This window comes from Callorhinus ursinus, unplaced genomic scaffold, assembly GCF_003265705.2.
Source record: "Callorhinus ursinus isolate GAN/ISIS: 27379988/994484 unplaced genomic scaffold, GSC_fseal_2.0 scaffold43, whole genome shotgun sequence".
Lineage (NCBI taxonomy): Eukaryota > Metazoa > Chordata > Mammalia > Carnivora > Otariidae > Callorhinus > Callorhinus ursinus.
Window position 1 is genome coordinate 10,681,535 of NW_027397105.1, and position 20,270 is coordinate 10,701,804.

The window sequence follows — 20,270 nt, forward strand, 5'->3', positions numbered from 1 at the left end:
AGGGGGAGAGGGAGGCAGAGGGAGAAGCAGGCTCCTTGCCGAGCAAGGAGCCCGATGTGGGACTCGATCCCAGGACCCTGGGATCATGACCTGAGCCGAAGGCAGGTGTCCCCACACCCTTCTCTTTAGTTTAAAAATTTGTTATTGTAAAATATATCATGCATATGTTTTTCAAAGATTTTTATTTATTTAGAAAGAGTAAGAGCAAGCGGGGGGAGGGGCAGAGGGAGAGGGAGAGAGGGAATCCCAAGCAGACTCTGCCCTGAGCCCAATGCGGGGCTCAATCTCACAACCCTGAGATGATGATCTGAGCTGAAATCAAGAGTTGGCCACTCAACCGACTGAGCCACCCAGGTACCCCAAAGATTTTATTTTTTTTAGAGCAGTTTTAGGTTTACAACAAAACTGAGAGGAGGGTACAAGTTTCCCACATACCCCCTGCCCCTCCCCATTCTCAGCATCACTCAACCAGATGTTAAAAGGATAATACCAGAGGATAAACCTACATTGACACATCACAATCACCCAAGGTCCATAGTCTACTTAGAATTCATTCTTCTTGTTGTTGTACATTCTGTGGGTTTGGAGAAAGGTATAATGACATTTATCCATCATTATAATATATAGAGCATTTTCACTGCCCTAAAAATCCTCTGAGCTCCCCACCCGTCCCTTGGAAACCACTGATCTTTTTATTATCTCTACAGTTCTGTACCACAGTTTGTCCATTTACCTGTTGAAGGACACTTTGCTTCCAAGTTTTGACAATTAAGAATAAAGCTACTATAAACATCTGTGTGCAGGTTTTTGTGTGGACATAAGTGTGCAGCTCCTTTGGATAAATACCAAGGACCATGACTGCTGGCTGGTTTGGTAAGGGCATGTTTAGTTTTGTAAGAAAACACCAAACTCTTCCCAAGTGGCTATACCATTTTGCATTCCCACCAACAGTGAATGGGAGTTCCTGTTGCTCCATATGTTCACCAGCATTTGGTGATGTCAGTGCTCCAGGGAGAGCTGTTCTAGTAGATGTGCAGTGGTGTCTCATTGTTGTTTTAATTTGCGTTTCTCTGATGACATCTGATGTTCAACATCTTTTCATAGGCTTATTCACCATCCATATAGCTTCTTTGGTGAGGTGTCTGTTAAGATCTTTGGCCTATTTTTCAGCTGTGTTGTTTGTTACCTTGTTGAGCTTTAAGAGTTCTCTGTATACTTGGGATAACAGTCCTTTATCAGATGTATCTTTTGCAAATGTTCTTTTGCAGATATCTTTGTTCAGTCTGTAGCTTATATTCCATTCTCTTGATACTGTCTTTCACAGAGCAGTTTTTAATTTTAATAATCACTAAAGATTAATGAAATCATTTAAATAAATTTATTTCTTTCATGGATTGTGTTTAGTGTTGGTATCATGACACCCAAGGTCCTCTAGGCTATGTTATCTTCTACAGTATTTGCAGTTTTTTTCTTTTACATTTAAGTCTGTGGCCCATTTTGAGTTAATTTTTTCGAAAGGTCTACAGCTAGATGAATTTTTTTGGGGGTCTGTGGATGTCTAATTATTATAGGCTTATTTGTTGAAGACTGTCTTTGCTCCATTGTATTGTCTTTGCTCCTCTGTCAAAGATCAGTTGACTATATTTTGGGGGTTTTCTTTCTGGTCTTCCTGTTCTGTTCCATTGATCTATTTGTTCTTTTGCCAATACAACACTGTCTTGATTACTGTAGTTTTATAGTAAGTCTTGAAGTTGGGTAGTGTCAGTCCTCTGCCCTTCTGTTTCAGTGTTCTGTTGGCTATTGTGGGTCCCTTGCCTCTCCGTTTAACCATTAGAATTAGTTTGTCAATATCCATAAAATAAATTGCTGGGATTTTCACTGGGATTGTAGTGAATCTATAGATCAAGTTGGGAAGAACTGACATGTTTACAATATTTAGTCTTCCTATCCAAAACATAGAATATCTCTCCATTTATGTAGTTCTTCTTTGATTTCATTCATCAGAGTTTTGTAGTTTTCCTCATACAGACCTTGTATGACTTTTGTTAGATTTATACCTAATATTTCATTTTGGGGGGTGCTGATATAAATGGTGTTGTGTTTTTTATTTCAAATTTTAGTTGTTTATTATTGAGATACAGGAAAGCAGTTTACTTTTTAAATATTTACTTTATATCCTGCAACCTTGCTTTAATTACTTATTAGTTCCAGGAGGTTTTTGTCAATTCTTTCATATTTTTTTTACATAGATAATCATGTCATCTTTGAACAATAGTTTTATGTTTACCTTCCCACACTGTATACCTTTCATTTCCTTTTCTTACTTACTACATTAGCAAGGACTTCGAGTGCACTGTTGAAAAGAAGTGAAAGAGGACTTTCTTCACAGATTATATGAAACTGTAATAACCACAGCCAATAAAAAGTCAATGGGAAAAAAAAGAAAAGAAAAGAAAGAGAGAGGACATCCATATATTTTTACCCAATCTTAGTGGGAAAGCTTGGAGTTTCTCACTATCTAGTATTATGTTAGCAGTAGCTTTTTGTAGCTATTCTTTATCAAGTTGAGACAGTTCCCCTCCATTCTTAGTTTACTGTGAGTTTTTATCATGAATGGTGGTTGGATTTTGTCAAATACTTTTGTCTGTGATTTTCTATTAATGTGATAGATTACATTAATTTTAGAATGTTGAACCAGACTTGCATACCTGGGATAAATCCCATTTGGTCATGGTGTAGAATTCTTTCTTTACATTGCTGGATTTAGTTTGCTAATATTTAGTTGGAGATTTTTGCATCTGTGTTCATGAGAAATACTGGTCTGTAGTCTTCTTGTAATGTCTTTTTCTGGTGATGGTATGAGGGTAATGATGGCCTCATAGAATGAGTTAGGAAAAACTCTCTCTGCTTCTATTCTCAGAAAGAGATTGAAAATAGAGATTTGGTATAATTTCTTCCTTAAATGTTTGGTAGAATTCACCAGACAACTCATCTGGGCCTGGTGCTTTCTGTTTTAGAAGGCTATTAATTATTGATTCAATTTCTGTAATAGATAAAGACCTATATTCAAATTGCCTGTTTCTTCCTGAGTAAGTTTTGGCAGATGTGTCTTTCACAGAATTGGTCCGTTTCATCTAGGGTGTCAAATTTGTGGGCATAGAGTTGTTCATAGTATTCCTTTATTACCCTTTTAATTTCAGTGGGATCTCTACTGGTGTCTCTTCTTTCATTTGTGATATTAGTAATTTGTATCCCCTCTCTATTTGATTCTTTAGTTCACCTGGCTAGAAGCTTATTGATTGTTGTGTTTTCAAATTCATTTAGTTCAAAATATTTAAAAAGTTTTCTTCTTTGACCAATTTGTTATTTAGAAGTGTGTTTTTAGGGGCACCTGGGTGGCTCAGTCAGTGAAGTGTCTGCCTTCAGCTCAGGTCATGATCCTGGAGTCCCAGGGTCGAGTCCTGCACTGGGCTCCCTGCTCAGCAGGGCGTCTGCTTCTCCCTCTGAACCTTTCATGTGCTCTCTCTCTCTCTCTCAAATAAATAAAATCTTAAAAAAAAAAGTGTGTTTTTAGTCCCCCTGTATTTTGGGATTTTCCAGTTACGTTTCTGTTATTGATTTCTGGTTTAATTCTGTTGTGGTCTGTGAGCAGAAATTGATTTCTATTCTTTTAAACTTGGTTTTTTGGGGTTTTTTGTTTTGTTTTTTTAAAGATGTTATTTATTTGAGAGAGCACACAAGCAGCGGGAGGGGCAGAGAGAGAGAGGGAGAGAATCTCAAGCAGACTCCCTGCTGAGAATGGAGTGCAACACGGGGCTCAGTCTCACGACCCTGATATCATGACCTGAGCCAAAATCAAGAGTCAGACGCTTAACCGACTGTGCCACCCAGGTGCCCCACTCCAGGTCCACTTTCAAATAAACTTTAACACTTCAGTATGATAGTGTGAAGTCCCTTATAATAACAAAATCTGGCCATCCCTTGTATCATTGCTGTCATTTATTCCAGTTAAATATTAGAATACATAAGCCTATCCATATATTCATAAAACATATACATTAAGCATATATAACTGAATATAATGTTACTATCATTTGCTTGTGCAATTACTGAGAAGTCAATGCAATTCTTATCTTTGTTTCTCTGTAAGTATGGTGTTCTTTTTTTGAGTTTGTTCAGAATTTTTTTTTTCTTTATTTTTGATTTTTCTGTAATTTGAAAATGATCTGCCTAGGTGTAGTTGTTTTGGGCATATCTCCTGCTTGGAGCTCTGAGCTTTGTGGATCTGTGGCTTGGTGTCTGACATTCATTTGGGGGAAATTCTCCGTCATTATTGTTTACAATATTTCCCTCTGTTCCTTTTGTTCTTTTTCTGGTAATCCCATTACACATGTTATACCTTTTGTAGTTGTCCCCCAGACCTTGGATATTCTGTTGTTTTTTAAGAAAATCTTTGTTGGGGCACCTGGGTGGCTCAGTCTTAGTTAAGCGTCTGCCCTCGGCTCAGGTCACGATCCCAGGCTCCCGGGACCGAGCCCCGCATCAGACTCCCTGCTCATCAGGAAGCCTGCTTCTCCCTCTCCCTCCGCCTTCTGTGCCCCGTTTGTGCTTGCTCTCTCTCTCTCTCTCTCTCTCTCTCTCTCTCTCTGTGTCAAATAAATGGATAAAATCTAAAACAAAAACAAAAACTTTGTTTTCCAGTTATTGAGGATTCTGTCAATATGTTCTCTAGTTCAGATCTTTCCTCAGCTGTGTCCAGTCTACTAATAAGCCTATCAAAGGCATTCTTCATTTCCTTTACACTGTTCTTTAATCTCTAGCCTTTCTTTTTGATTCTTTGTTAGGATTTCCATCTCTCTTTTTACATTGCTCATCTGTTCTTGCATGCTGTCTACCTTTTCCATTAGGGCCCTTAGCATATTAATCATAGTTATTTTAAATTTCCAGTCTGATAATTCTGACATCCTTGCCATGGCCCTGACTCTTCAGTCTGTGTTTTTTGCCTTTTGTTATGCCTTGTGACTTTTTCTTGATAGTCATACATGATGTCCTGGGTAAAAAGGAACTGCTGTAAGTAGGCTTTTAGTAATGTGATGGTGAGGTGTAGGGGGAAGGACAGTGTTCTGCAGTCCTGTGAGTAGGTCTCAGTCTTTTGGGGAGCCTAGGTCTCTGGTTTGTGGGCTTCACAAGTGCCCCCAGTTTCTTTCTCCTTCCTGAGGTGGGACAGGATGACTCTAAGGCACTGGTTGGGCATTTCCCTGCCCCCAGCTCAGTTAGTGGAGCTTCACTCCAGCAGATAAAGCTCTGGATGATGAAGTGGTTTCCCCTGAGGGCAGGCTCCTCTAATTTTATCTTTTGTCTGATTTTCCTGTTGTTTTGTCTTACTGCTCTAATTTTAGGGAAATTTCCTTGATGTTTTCTTTTATTGAGTTTATCATTTGTGTTCTCATATTTTTAATTTCTAGAAGCTTCCCCTCTCCCTAAGTATTGTTTTTATTTCAGTATGCAATATTTTATCTCTGAGGACATTAATTATTTTTTATTTATTTTTTATTTTTTTTACTTTCCCACGGAAAGTATTTTCTTTTTTATCTCTCCCAGGTTGTTTTGGAGTCTCAGTTACAGATTAGATTCCTTCCTTGGATGTTTGGTAATTATTGTATACTCATAATTAAGAATAGAAAATTAGAATCCTGCTTGAAAGCTTTGTATGGGGTGGGTCTTAATGCACAGTGGTGATGTATTATGTATTATGCTTCCTTTTTGGAGGGCTGCTCACATCTCCTGGAGAATACTCCCTCATACCATGTGGGGGAAACTTGTATTGGCTTAAGGATTCTGTCTTCTAGGGTCTCCTAGGTCAAATAATACTTCGATCAACTTTGTAACTTCTAAATTTTTGTGGTTGACTTTTCTATTCCTTTTGCCCTTGTGAATTTGGGTTCTTCTCTTTTCTCTCCTTTCATAATATGATATCATATCAAAATAACAAGATAATTAACCTAAAACCATTTAAAATCTTTTTATGGCGGGGTGCCTGGCTCAGTCAGTAGAGCATGTTAGTCTTGATCTTCTTGGTCAAAGTTCAAGCCCCATGTTGGGCATGGAGCCCACTTTAAAAAAAGTCTTTTTCCAGTCTCGTCCATGTTGATGTAAAAGGTGGGTATTCATCCTTTCTGGTGGCTAATATTCCATTGTATATATGGACCAGATCTTCTTATCCATTCATCTGTTGAAGGGCATCTCGGCTCTTTGCAGTTTGGCTATTGTGGACATTGCTGCTATGAACATTGGGGTGCATATGGCCCTTCTTTTCACTACATCTGTGCCTTTGGGGTAAATACCCAGTAGTGCAATTGCTGGGTCATAGGGTAGCTCTATTTTTAATTTTTTGAGGAATCTCCGCACTGTTTTCCAAAGTGGCTGTACCAACTTGCATTCCCACCAACAGTATAGGAGGGTTCCCCATTCTCCATAACCTCTCCAACATTTGTTGTTTCTTGCCTTTTCAGTTTTTGCCATTGTAACCGGAGGAGATTATGCTAAGTGAAACAAGTCAAGCAGAGAAAGTCAATTATCAAATGGTTTCACTTGTTTGTGGAACATAAGGAAGAGCACAGAGGACATCAGGAGAAGGAAGGGAAAAATGAAGGGGGTGGAAATCGGAGGGAGAGATGAACCATGAGAGACTATGGACTCTGAGAAACAAACTGAAGGTTCTAGAGGGGAGGAAGGTGGGGGGATGGGCTAGCCTGGTGATGGGTATTTAGGAGGGCACGTACCGCATGGAGCATTGGGGGTTGTACGAAAACAATGAATCGTGGATCACTGCATCCAAAACTGGTGATGTATTGTATGGTGACTAACATAACATAATAAAATAAAATTTAAAAAAATAAAATTAAAAAAGTCTTTTTGTCCTTAGGGTAATCCTATTAGGGATGTCCAATCAAATTACAGAGCTTTAAAGTCACTTGAAAAAATTCCCTTCTAGCAATAACAGACAAGTTGATACATGGTCATGTATGACAAAAGATGATAAATGTTTTGCTTCATTTTACTTTTGATTTCTAGGGATTGCTTTTTCCTTTTGATTTTATTATTTTGTTTCTAAATTATGTATGGCTCCAAACTCAAAGCTACAAAATGAAGTACATTTAGTGAAATGTAGCTTCTTCTATCCTTGCCCCATCTACCTTGTTCCCTCCATTACCATATCAGGAGCTCTTCTCTTTAAAATAGGTAGCTTCCTCCCTCACTTCTCTTTATTCTCTTACCCTGATTTATTTTCCTTTATGTACATTTTTAAATTATTATTTTTTTTATTTTGAGAGAGAGAGTGTGGAGCCTGATGCAAGGTTCGATCCCATGACCCCAAGGTCATGACCTGAGCTGAAATCAAGGGTCGGATGCTTAACTGACTGAGCCACCCAGGGGCCCCTGTGTTCCTTTATATTTCTTATCGTGCCTGACACTGTTACCTTCTTTCATTACTAGAATGGAAGCTTCATGAGAACAGGGACTTGAGATGTGCTAAAATAAATGCATTTCTCAATTCTTATTTAGGGCCATTCAGAGGGATATTTGTGTCTGTTTCCTTTTTTTCCCCTTTTTGAGTATGGGTTAGCAGCATAACCTATACTTTTCTTTTTGAAAACTTATTTGGTCAACATTGCTATTTCATATCTACACATTGATTATGCCTTTACAGCCATTTAAAGTCACACAGGCAATGTGATAGAATGGACATACCAGTGACAAGAATGAGCATTGCATTCTGAGCTCAGCTCTGTTCCCATATGTAGATGATACCAGAGCAGGTGAAGGCGGCCTGTGGTATGTGCTACAGTGCCTGAGGGGCCCCAGCTTCCACGACGACGTCTTGTTCAACAGCCCGGGCAAGACAGGGAGTGTTACACAGGATGGGGGTGCTCCAACAGTGGGGTGAACTAGACTCTGTTTACAGTCAGTTGTGCTGGAATGTGTTCCTAAAAGTTACCACTCTCTGAAAAAATTGCTCAATAAAAACCACAGAATTTATGGGCAAATTGGAATCAGGGACCTAACGCTCAAAAATGCTGGTGAGTGACATATTAAAAAGAACATGATAAAAACGTTAGCACAGTTTTTACCATGCCTGTTAAATGGTGAAGGATACATAACACTGAAATAAATATGACACTTTACCTTGGAAAGTCCTGATGTTTGTTTATAGAAGTGGGCACTGAAGGGTTACAGCCTGTGAATTCAGCTGGGCGCAAGTGTGTTCAGTGTTTTTGCTCATGGTTTTTACCCGCTTTTACTCGTGGAGGAAACTGCATCATAAGCAAGTGGTGAATTTGTGTGGTGCTCAGGTTTTTCCAAATAATCATGTTGGGACAATTTACGTTTTTTAAGCAGGTGGTAGAGCAGAACTGATGGTGTTTTTCTCTTTCTCCTTTAGATGATATGCCGATGGGGCCTTCTGGCAGACATGCTTCAAATGAGTTCTTGGTGTGTGGAGGGTATGTTTGTATTTATTAAATTAGAATGTTTTTCATATTTGGTTTTTCTGAGTAAACTTTAGAGAACTTTGACCGTGGGTTTTTTTTTTTTTGCCCTGTTTCTTATGGTTTTATTTTATTTTTTAAATTTTTTATTGTTATGTTAATCACAATACATTACATCATTAGTTTTTGATCTAGTGTTCCATGATTCATTGTTTGACCATGTTTTTGATCCTGAATTTTATTTTGTTTCACAATTTGTCATTTCTATTTTTTTTTAAAAGTTTAAATTGTAGTAAAACATGTAAAATCTGTTGTCTTCACCATTTTTAAGTTTACAGTTCAGTAGCATTAAGTATATTCACAATGTTGGGCAACCAATCTCCAGAATTTTTTCATCTTGCAAAACTAAAACTCGGTACTCCTTATGTAATAGCACTCCCCATTTCTCCCACCTCTAGGTGCTGGTAACCACTGTTCTACTTTCTCTTTCTCTGAATTTGACTACTTTAGATACCTCATATAAGTAGAATATAGAATATATGTCTTTTTGTGACTGGCTTTAGTTCAGTCATCATAATGTCCTCAAGGTTCATCCATGTTGTAGCATTTGTCAGAATTTCTTTTAAGGCTGAACCTTATTCCATTCTATATAGATAGATAGATAGATAGATAGATAGATAGATAGATAGATAGATAGATACACATAGATATACATATATATGTGTGTGTGTGTGTGTGTGTGTGTATATATATATATATATAGTGTTTTGTTTATCCATTCATCTGTCGATGGTCAATTGGATTTCTTCTACCTCTTGGCTATTGTGAATAATTCTGCTATAAATGTGAATGTACAGATATCTGTTTGAGATCCTGCTTTCAATTCTTTTGGATATATACACACACAACAGTGGGGTTGCTGGATCATATGATAATCTATTTTTAATTTTTTGAGGAGTTGTGATACTGTTTTCCATAGTGGTTGCACCATTTTACATTCCTACCAACAGTGTACAAAGGGTTCCAGTTTCTCTACATCTTCAGTGACTGCTTGTTTTTTATAATAACCATCTTAATGAGTATGAGGTGATATCTCATTGTGGTTTTGATTTGCAGTTCTCTAATGATTAGTGGTTTTGAGTGTCTTTTCATATACTTACTGGACATTTGTCTATCATGTTGAGTTGTAGGAGTTCTTTATATATTTTGGATATTAACCCTTTATCAGATACATGATTTACAGATATTTTCTCCCAGTCCAGACATTGTCTTTCCACTCTTTTTGTTGTGTCCTTTGAGCACAGAAGTTTTAGAATTTGATGTAGTCTCATTTGTCTATTTTTTTGTTCTGTTGTCTGTTTTTGGTGTCATTCAAGAAATCATTGTCTAATCCAGTGTCATGAAGCTTTTCTCCTATGTTTTCTTCTAGGAGTTATATAATTTTGGGTCTTACATTTAGCTCTTTAATCCATTTTGAGTTAATTTTTGTGCATTGTATAAGGTAAGGTCCAGCTGTATTCTTTGCAGATGGATATCTAGTTTTCTCATTTGCTGAAGAGACCGTCTTTTTGCCATCGAGTGCTGTTGGCATCTTTGTTGAAGATCATTTGTCCATATATGCAAGGGTGTGTTTCTGGACTGTCTGTTCCATTCTGTTGGTCTCTGTGTCTGTCATTATGCCAACCACATTGTTTTGATTACTGTAGATTTGAAATAAGGAAGTATGAAACCTCCAATTTTGTTTTTCTTTTCCAAAATTGTTTTGACCATTCAGGGTCCCTGCAGTTTACATATGAATTTCAGGAAAGATTTTTCTGTTTCTGCAAAAAATGCCTTTGCAATTTTGGTAGGGATGGCATTGATCTGTATAGATCACTTTGGATGGTATTGACATCTTAACAGTATTAAATCTTATAGTCAATGAAGACGGGATGTCTTTTATAGTTTTTTTCAGCACTGTTTTGTAGTTTCCAGTATACAAGTCTTTCACCTCCTTGGTTAGATTTATTTCTGTGTATTTTATTCTTTTTGATACTATTGTAAATGGCATTGTTAATTTCCTTTTTGCATTGTTCATTGTTAGTGTATAGAAATGCTACTCATATCTGTGTGTTGATTTCATTTCCTGCAACTTTGCTGAATGTATTAGTTCTAATGGCTTTTTGCGTGTGAAATCTTTTGGGTATTCTACATTTAAGATCATATTATCCATGGACAGAAATGATTTTACTTATTCCATTCTGATTCAAATGTCTTTTATTTCTTTCTCTTGCCTAATTTCTCTGGCTAGGAATTCTATGTAGAAGTGGTGAGAGCAGGCATCCTTGTCTTGTTCCTGATATAGAGGAAAGGCTTTCAGTTTTTAACCATTGAGTATGATGTTAGTTACGGGCTTTTTATATATGGTGTTTTTTATGTTGAGGTAATTTTTTTCGATTCCTAGTTTGTTGAATGCTTTTTATCATTAAAGGATGTTGGGATTTTGTCAAATGCTTTTTCTGCATGAATTGACATGGTCACGTGGTTTTTGTCTTTCGTTCCACTAATGTAGGTATATTATAAATCACACTTGGTCATGGTATATGATCCTTTGAATGTGTTGTTGAATTTGACTTGCTAGTGTTTTGTTAAGGATTTTTACATCCAATTTCATCAGGGAAATTGTTCTGGTCTTTTTGTTGTTGTTTTTGTAGTATCTCTGTGTGACTTTGGTATTAGGGTAATGCTGAACTCATGGAAGGAGTTTAGGAGTGTTTCCTCCTCTTTAATATTTTGGAACAGTTTGAGAAGTGTTGATGTTAATTCTTTACATGTTTGGTAGAATTTACCAGTGAAACATGTGGTCTTGGGCTTTTTTTGTTACTTAGAAGTTTTGATTACTAGTCCAATCTCCTTGCTGGTTATGGGTCTGTTCAGATTTTCTCTTCCTTTTTATCATCCAACCTCAGTAGGCTATGTGTTTGTAGAAATCTATCCATTTCTTCTAGGTTATCCAATTTGTTGGCAAGCACTTGTTCATAGTATTCTCTTATAATCCTTTTTATTTATGTGGCTTTAGTTATCATGTTCCTTCTTTCATTTCTGATTTTGAGTCTTCTCTTTTTCTTAGTTAACCTAGCTGTATGTCAGTTTTGTTGATTTTTAAAAATGCCAACTCTTAGTTTGATTTTTCTATTTTCTCAATTTTGTTTATCTCTGCTCTAATCTTTATTTTATTTTTATTTTTTTTAAAGATTTTATTTATTTATCAGAGAGAGACAGAGGCAGGCAGAGGGAGAAGCAGGCTCCTTGCTCAGCGAGGAGCCTGATGTGGGACTCGATCCCAGGACCCTGGGATCATGACCTGAGCCGAAGGCAGACACTTAACCGACTGAGCCACCCAGGCGTCCCTCTGCTCTAATCTTCATTAGTTCCTTTTTTTTGTTAGGAAATGAGTTTAGTTTGTACTTTTTCTTTTTTTTTAAGATTTATTTATTTGAGAGAGTGCATGAGTGAGTGAGAGTGGGGGAAGGGGCAGAGGGAGAGAATCTTCGAGCAGACTCCCTGCTGAGAATGGAGCCCAACATGGGGCTTGATCTCACAACCCATGGGATCACAACTTGAGCCAAAAGCAAGAGTTGGATACTCAACTGACTGAGCCACCCAGGTGCCCCTAGTTTGTACTTTTTCTAATTTGAGGGGTAAAGTTAAGTTTTTTATTTGAGATTTTTTTTTTAATGTTAGCATTTACAGCCATAAACATCTGTCTTAATGCTACTTTCACTGTATTCCATAGGTTTTGGTATGTTGTGTTTACATTTTCATTTTTCTCAAGATATTTTCTGATTTATTTTGTGATTTCTTTTCTGACCTATTGTTTGTGTAAGAGTGTGTTGTTTAGTTTCTGTGTATTTATGGATTTTCTAATTTTCCTTCTTCTGTTGACTTCTGCTTTCTGTCCATTATGATTGGAAAAGATACTTTGTATGATTTCAATCTTTTAAAATTTTAAGATTTGTTTTGTGGCCTAATATGTGGTCCGTCCTGGAGAATTTTCATGTGCACTTGAGAAGAATTTATCTTCTTCTGTTGGTGGTGGGAAGAGTGTTCTATATATGTCTACTAGATCCATTTGGTCTAGGATGTTGTTCAAGCCCTGTTTCTTTATTGCTCATTCCTCTGGCTTTTCTGTCCATTATTGAAAGTGGAGTATTGAATTGTTCAGCTGTTATTGTGTAATTGTCTATTTCTCCCTTCAGTTCTGTCAATATTTGCTTCATATATTTGGGAACACTGATGTTTGGTGCATAAATATTTGTAATTGTTATATTTTCCTGGTTAATGGACCCTTTAATAATGTTCTGTTTTGTCTCTTGTAACAGTGTTTGACTGAAAGTCTCTTTTGTCTGATACTAATATTGCCACTCCTGCTCTCTTTTGGTTACCATTTGCATGGAATATCTTTCCTTTTTTTTTTTTTAAGATTTATTTATTTATTTGAGAGAGAAAGAGAGAGCATGCATGTGGAGGGGAGGGGCAGAGGGAGAGGGAGAGAGAATCTTAAGCAGGCTCTCCACTGAGTGCAGAGCCTGACATGGGGCTCAATCTCACATGAGATCCACGATCCTGAGATCACGACCTGAGCTGAAACCAAGAGTTGGACACTCAACTGACTGCACCACCCAGGCATCCTGGGGATATCTTTTTCAATCCATTTATTTCAGCCTAATTGGGGAAGATTTATCAATGCCATTTTGTTACTTTTATGTATGTCTTGTGCCTTTTTTTGCCCCCTTATTTTCTCTCTTAATACCTTTCTTTGTGTTCTGTTGATCTTGTTGTAGTGACATGCTTTGATTCTCATTTCCTATTGTGTATATTCTATAGGTATATTCTTTGTGGTTACTTTTGGGACTACATAAAATAACTTTAAGGTACAACAATCCATTTTAAACTGATAACTTCAGTTGCATACAAAAACCCTGCTGTAGAGAGTATACCCCCCCTTATGTTATTGATGCCACAAATCGCCCGTTTATGTGTTCCTAATAATAACATAGATTTATAGCTTTTTGGGGGACTTTTGTCTCAGACTCTATACAAGAATTGGGACATGCTAATCTTAAAAGAGAGGGGGAAAGCAGTGATAGCAGGACTACATAATGGCCCTGAAAGTTTCTGTTCTGTCATCAGTCTGTTTCCCTCTGCTTTGAGAACAGCATGTCCCAAATGGGAGCTGCGCTTTCAGCCTCTTCCCAGGGGTTGTGGTAGGAGTACACACACCAGGCGGCATAGAAAGGGGTTCAGAGAGAGAGGTGGTGAGTATTTTGAAAAAAAAAAAATATACACTCTTCCACAAGATATTAAGTGCATGTGGAAATAAATTATTACAAAGACATTAAAATTATGCCCTATGCAAAATTAAAATGGTTTGATGCAAGTATCTTTTTGGAGCTTTTTCTTTTTGGAGCCATTAAAATTTTGTACCCCCATGTCCCAATAACTATCATCTCACAGGCCAGTTTTGTAATGTTAGTGATAATATATCTCATTCTTTCCTTAGAACCTCACTTTTATTGATATTATTTTGAAGTATTTAACTGTATTTCTTTCCAGGAAAATGTCTGACCCCTAGACAAAAATTACTCATTTAGATAAAATAAAAGCGTATTGTATTTTGGGCAGACTGCTTAGTCTTTCTAGTATTCCATGCGGGTCAGAGATGACTTCCCACACGTGCTGGGGACTTGGTGCACACATAGACCTTCCCTCTCCTCACCTTGGGCTTAGGGAGTCAGGTAATGGTTGAATAGTGTTATTAATATAAAGCTAGATGGAACAGTGGCTGTAGTGGTCCTAGCTAGCTGGAGCTCTGGGAACTTCTCCAGGGAAGACTTTACAGATGGAGCAAGTGTGCCTGAAGGTTCTGTCCAGAGACTGAGGCCACATCTACAGGACACCTACCAAGACTGTTTCATCTCCTCATATGCTGGCAGAGGATTGCCTGATATCCCCTGAGAGGGGCTTTGATTCCAATCTAATTTCCCTTGTGGTGATTAACGAGTACAGGAAGAATATTAGAACTTGACAATGTATATGTTAAAAAAAAACTCCTAGATGAACTTGCTTCACCAACAACATACTTCCTCATTGAATTGAGACAGTAGAAAGATGCTATTCCTTCATTCACATTCTGATCCTTGATGGCCATGCTGGTTGTTCCTTAGGGGAACTTGGGCCTTTCCGTGCTCTGAGTTTGCAGGCACCGTAGTTGGTTAGTGAAGTCCTGTAAAGCTGTTTAGTTTCCAGTAGTAGAAATTTTTTGTTTTGTTTTGTTTAATTTTGAGAAAATAGATCCAAGTGCACAATCAAGTGTATAGACATTAAAAACACAAATCATTGTATTTAAAAGATACTTAATGTTACACTTGACACTAATATAACATTGTGTCAACTATACTTCAATATAGAAGGATGGATGGATAAATAAATACATGATACTTAATGGGAATTACCTAAATGAAAAATAGAGCTTATAGACTAAAAGCTAGAAACAACAGTCCTGACTGTTGTGTGCTTAACACTAAAGGTTTGGTTTTCTTGCAAGATGAGAAGTCAAAATAAATAGTTGTTGCCTTCATTTCTGTGGCTCAAGGGATAGGGTTAGGGTAGGAGGAAAGAGGAAGAATGGCTAGAAGACTTCTACTTACATCTTACTGAGATAAGATATATGGCCACTCGTGGCTGCAAAGGACTCTGGGATGTATCATAATTTCACTGAGCAAATGACCACCTTCCATAAAATTTGAGTTCTGCTAGTAAGAAAGAGTGGGCAAATGGATATTGGGGAAAGCAACTAACATCTCTATTATGGATGAGATTTTCTTTTTATTTAAATGTGAAATACTGTAATGGTTCAAAAAGCTCTAAAGTGACACTTTAGAAGATAATCATACTGTTTGTTAGATAACTAGAGCTACGATCTCTTTATATCTGTAATGTTGTAATTTGAGAAAAACTGTTAGACTCATGGGGCTTTTTTAGTATTACAGAAGGGCAGAAGAATGAGGTCTAGTGTTGTCCCTGATGTTTTGATAGGTTGTAAATTGAATTGAAAGGACATATTATTTCCGAATTTATGAAAAGCAAAGAAAGAGGCTATTACAGAAAGCCAGTACTAACACTTCAGCATGTGGACCTCCAATCGGTCATGTACTTTGAGAGTTGTACAGTGTTATTTTCAATCTTTTTAAAAGTCAGAGTTCTTTGGGAATGCTTACTGCATTCATGACTTTTGTAAACATTCCAGTCATCTTTGCTCTTGAACTTCCTGTTCTTTTACCCAGCATATTTTCCTAGAAATATTTTTTTTCCCCTCACATAATAATGAATAGCAGAATGTGAGCAGATGAAACTGAGTTTTGCCAACCTACGGACTTCTCCTGTTGTTGTAGAGGAAGGTTTTTCCAGTTCTTACTACGATTCTCAGTCCTCAATATGCCTATAAATGCCTGGACAGTTCTTTAAATGACTAGTGTGATTTTTTTTTTGCCTTATTTTTGAGATGATCATTTTTTAATCACATGGAAGTGATCATTTGGCCTCTTCTAGAATTTTCTCTCAATGTCACCCAGGTGTAAAATGAAGGAAAAATGGTCTTACTTGGATTTCTTTCCTTTTTCAATACATTATGTTTGCAGGCAGTGCCAGCCCCCTGTGTCACCTCATAGTGAGACAGCACCAATTCCAGTTCCTACTCAGATAAGGAATTATCAGCGCATAGAGCAGAATCTTACATCTACTGCCGGCTCTGGCACAAATCTACATGGTTCTCCAAGGTAAGCAAGTATTTTTTTTCCTTTCTTTTCTTTTAAAAATTTTGTCGTGACTGAAAGATCTGTTACTTTCCGTGGTTGACATAGTCGTGTGTAGCAGGAGGTGTACAAAACCGAATCATAAAAAACTTTTGTAATGAATCTGTTTAAATGATACTTCAGCTTAGCTGGATAATATAGTATGATATGTATATATAATAATTCTTAAGAATTAAGGAAGAACTTGTTAAAAGATGAAATCTCACCAGTTGTAGCAGATCATTTACATACTATTTATTTTCTCCACATCCTGAAACCCCACTAAGGTAGCAAGAACGAAAAGGTCTAAGTACCAAAGATGAGTCAAATAAAAAGACATGCTCAGTGGATGAGAGGTTTCAGCACGTTTCTGGAAAACAGAAAGAAGATGGAAGAGGGGTGCCCGCTGGAGCAGGGTGGGCATCAGAGTGCCCCACGTCCCCAAGACCTGAGTCCCACAGAGCTCAGGGAGGGCAGGGGTGCAATGAGCCATAAGGCTGAAAACAGAAAAGTGCAATCTGGACAAAATAGCAAGAATGCAAAGAAAAGAAAACGTATGTAAAAAATGTGTACCCTTAGAAATAGGTTAGGAACTGCATCCATAAATTAGAACAAAATGCCATTGAAAACAGTCAAGATCAAAAAGACCTCTTGGACATTACAAAATATAACTGAAATAAAAATAAATGTTGGAAGACAAAGTTGAGGCTGTATCTGAAATAGATGAATCAAATAAAGAAGATGGAAACTATGAATAAAAAATATTCTTCAAGTATTAGTGAATGTAGGCATTCCAGAAAGAACAAGTTGGAAAAGAAAATTTCCAGGAAGTAATCAAGAAAAAGCTTTCTAGAATTGGAGAATATAAGATTTTAGATTAAAAGGGCCCAGCAAATGCATAGGTCAATGAATGGAAAAAGTTTTGCACCATCTCATAGGACGAGATGAAAACTCATGAGAGTTTTCTACAAAGGACGTTTTGGCAATATCTGTGAAAATCATTAATGCATATATCTTTTGAACCCACCACTTTAACTTTTGGTAACTTACTCTTTAGATACACAGTCCTTGCCTGTGTATGAAGTTACATATATACAGGTTGTTTAATTTTAGAATATAGAGGATGAGAAATAAGCCACGTACCCACCAGTAAGTGACTAACGTCCGTCTGTGACAGTGAAGCACCTTCCCTAAAGAAGAAGGAAGCTCTCTATGTACTGAGGTAGAAAAGTTGCCAATGTTTATTACAAAATGGAAAAAGCAAAGTGATAGCAGAACTAGCAGTGGTTTTCAAAGTGTGGTTTGTGTATGGCTCCCTTTCGAAACGTCCGGGAGGTCAAGACTGTTTTCATAATGATACTGGGACACTGCTTTGTTTCACCATGTTGACATATGCACTGATGGTGCAGAAGCAATGATGTGCAAACTGCTGGTGCCTTCAAATGCATCAAGGTAGTGGCACCCAACTGCATAGTGATTTTTCACATCTTTTACCACCACACATTAGTGGTACCAAGGAATGTCTTTAAGGAAGCAGTAAAAGTTATTATTTCTCTTTGAAAATCGCAACCTTGAGTGGCTTCTGAGCATAAAGTACTTCTGGTGCACATTGGAGTAGTTCTCTTAAAAGGAGAAGCAGTTGTATGATTGTTTTAGTTGCAAGTTGAACTCGCCCCATTTTTCACGGGATACCGTTTTTTCACGAAAGAACAGCTGACGAGCTATCGGTTGTGGGCATCGGGCAGCCATGTTGTTGAAAATGAACTAAGTCTGCCATTCCTGGAAAACAAGTGACATAAAATTTGAGCTCTTGAGCAAAAGTTAGAATTTTTGAAAACAAATTCACCCATGTGATCTTGACAGCTTCTGTTATGCCTTGACGGCCATTTCTGTTAAGATTTGTGATGATAATTTGGTATAGATGTGACTTTTCGATACTGTGTGATGGGGATCAACATTTGGAATATCTGTATAACTCATTCAATCAACATTTTTCAAAATACCAGATGTTTAAAAATCCTGCATGGATAAAAGATCCAGTCCAAGTACAAGATACCTCGCCAAAGATTAGAGCCTAATGTAAAACAAAATTTCATTGGCCTTGGTTTCAGATTCCTCATTGCAGCTGTTCTTTTAGAAATGTTCAATGGCGGCTGAGTTTTGGTGTAGTATCAAAGACGAGTATCACAAATATCTGAAAAGGCTACCAAAATATTCCTCCTTTTTCTGGCTACATATTTGTGTAAGGCTGGATATTCTTCATGTGTGTCCTCCCATATATTGTGCTGCATGGAAGATTGAATGCAGAAACAGTTATGAGAATCCAACTATTGAGCCAGACATTAGAGATTTTTAAAAATGTAAAACAATGTCATGCTTCTCATGAATTTATTTTATTTGGAAGATAGAATTAATTTTCATAATTTTACATTAGATGTAATAAGTTTATTACTTTTAATGAATTATTACCAAATTTTTCCAGTTTTAGCTCAAAACTCTGGGGTAGGGTTGCCTGGGCGGCTCAGTCAGTTAGGTGACCGACTCTTGATTTCAGCTCAGGTGTTGAACTCAGGGTCGTGAGATCGAGCCCTGTGTTGGGGTCCGTGCTGGGCCTGGAACCTGCTTAAGAGTCTCTCTCTCTTTCTGCCCCTCCTCCACTCCCACCCCTCTCTCTCCCTCTCTTAAAAAAAAAAAAACCCAAAAACTCTGGGATATTCAGTAATTTTAAGAATGTAAAGGGAACCTAAAACCAAAAAGAAAAAAAGAAAATGGTATGGTATATATTACCTTTGTTCAAACAAGATGAAAATAAGATTATATTTTCAGTTTGTTTGCTTGTATGTGAATCAGAGAATTCTGGAAAGATATATTAGACACTAAAAATAGTGGTAACCTTTGGAGTAGGCTGAGGGGGTGTCGAGAATTAGGCAGACAGGATCCAAGGATGGAAGGGAATCTTCATGCCAGACAATTTTATACATTTTATATTTGTCCCATGTGACTGTATTACGTATTTTTAGAACTTCTACTCCATGGCGCGTTGTTAGGACGTTTTAGAAAAAAGGAAATAAAGAGAGTCTCAGAACCCGCCAGAGAGGGAGTAGTTTTATTTTTCTTTTCAGATCTGCAGTGGTGCGAAGGTCTAACACCAGCCCGCTGGGCTTCCTCCGGCTGGGATCCTGCTCCCCGGCGCCTGCAGACACCGTACACGCAGTTGGACGAAGACTCTCCACTGGATCTTCCAGGCCTTACTCACCTTCCCCTTTGGGTAAGGAGAGGAAAGCTGTTGTTTCCAACTTCGTTTTCACTGTGACACATCTGACATGACGCTCTGTTTTAGGAGCGCTGGCTCACGATGGCAGTGAGTCTCAGCTGATGGGGAGCCATATCCTCCCCCTCCCACTCTCTACCTTACTCCCGGCCCCCACATGAGCATCTCTAGGTACATTTGTTGGGACCTCTATTGAAAATACAATAATATAAAGGGATCTTATGGATTAAAAGTATCTCCATTGGGTTTGGGCTCCAAACGCGCAAAATCCGAAGCCCTAGATAATAGTCTGTGAAACAACTACCCTACTTACCACTCCACTTTATGAGGGTTAAGAGACAGTTGTGCACACAGCAGGGCTGGCTGCAGTCCACAGGGCCTTCCAGCTCCGGGAGGAAGGGTCTTTCCCCCTCTCCTGGGAAGCCTGCACGGCACAGGGGAGAATGCTCACACAAACAGCACCAACAAAACCGCAGCCAAACAGAAAGACGAACCTTAAACCACAGTTTTAGTGGAACTGCGAGACAAAGAAAATGCTCAACTTCAGGATACGTGCAAGAGAGGCCAAAGCAGCTGCTACTGCGGAACCTGAGGGAGACAGCACTGGTCGGGGACGGGGGTGTGCAGAGAGGGCCCGAGGTGGCAGGTCTGAAACCTGCCCCCTGCACCCCGTATAAA

The 20,270-nt window shown here is 38.0% G+C and overlaps 1 protein-coding gene across 4 annotated transcripts in view; it reads left to right on the top strand.

The window, feature by feature from the left end:
- The window catches only part of ULK2 (unc-51 like autophagy activating kinase 2), an 83,591-nt gene that overhangs the window by 37,962 nt on the left and 25,359 nt on the right, over positions 1–20,270 (top strand). For all 4 annotated transcript variants that reach the window (XM_025864058.2, XM_025864060.2, XM_073881786.1 and 1 more), the window contains exons 14-16: positions 8,444–8,504; positions 16,169–16,306; positions 19,444–19,589. In XM_025864058.2, the coding sequence (XP_025719843.2) occupies positions 8,444–8,504; positions 16,169–16,306; positions 19,444–19,589 (345 nt within the window). The remainder of the gene's footprint in view (positions 1–8,443; positions 8,505–16,168; positions 16,307–19,443; positions 19,590–20,270) is intronic.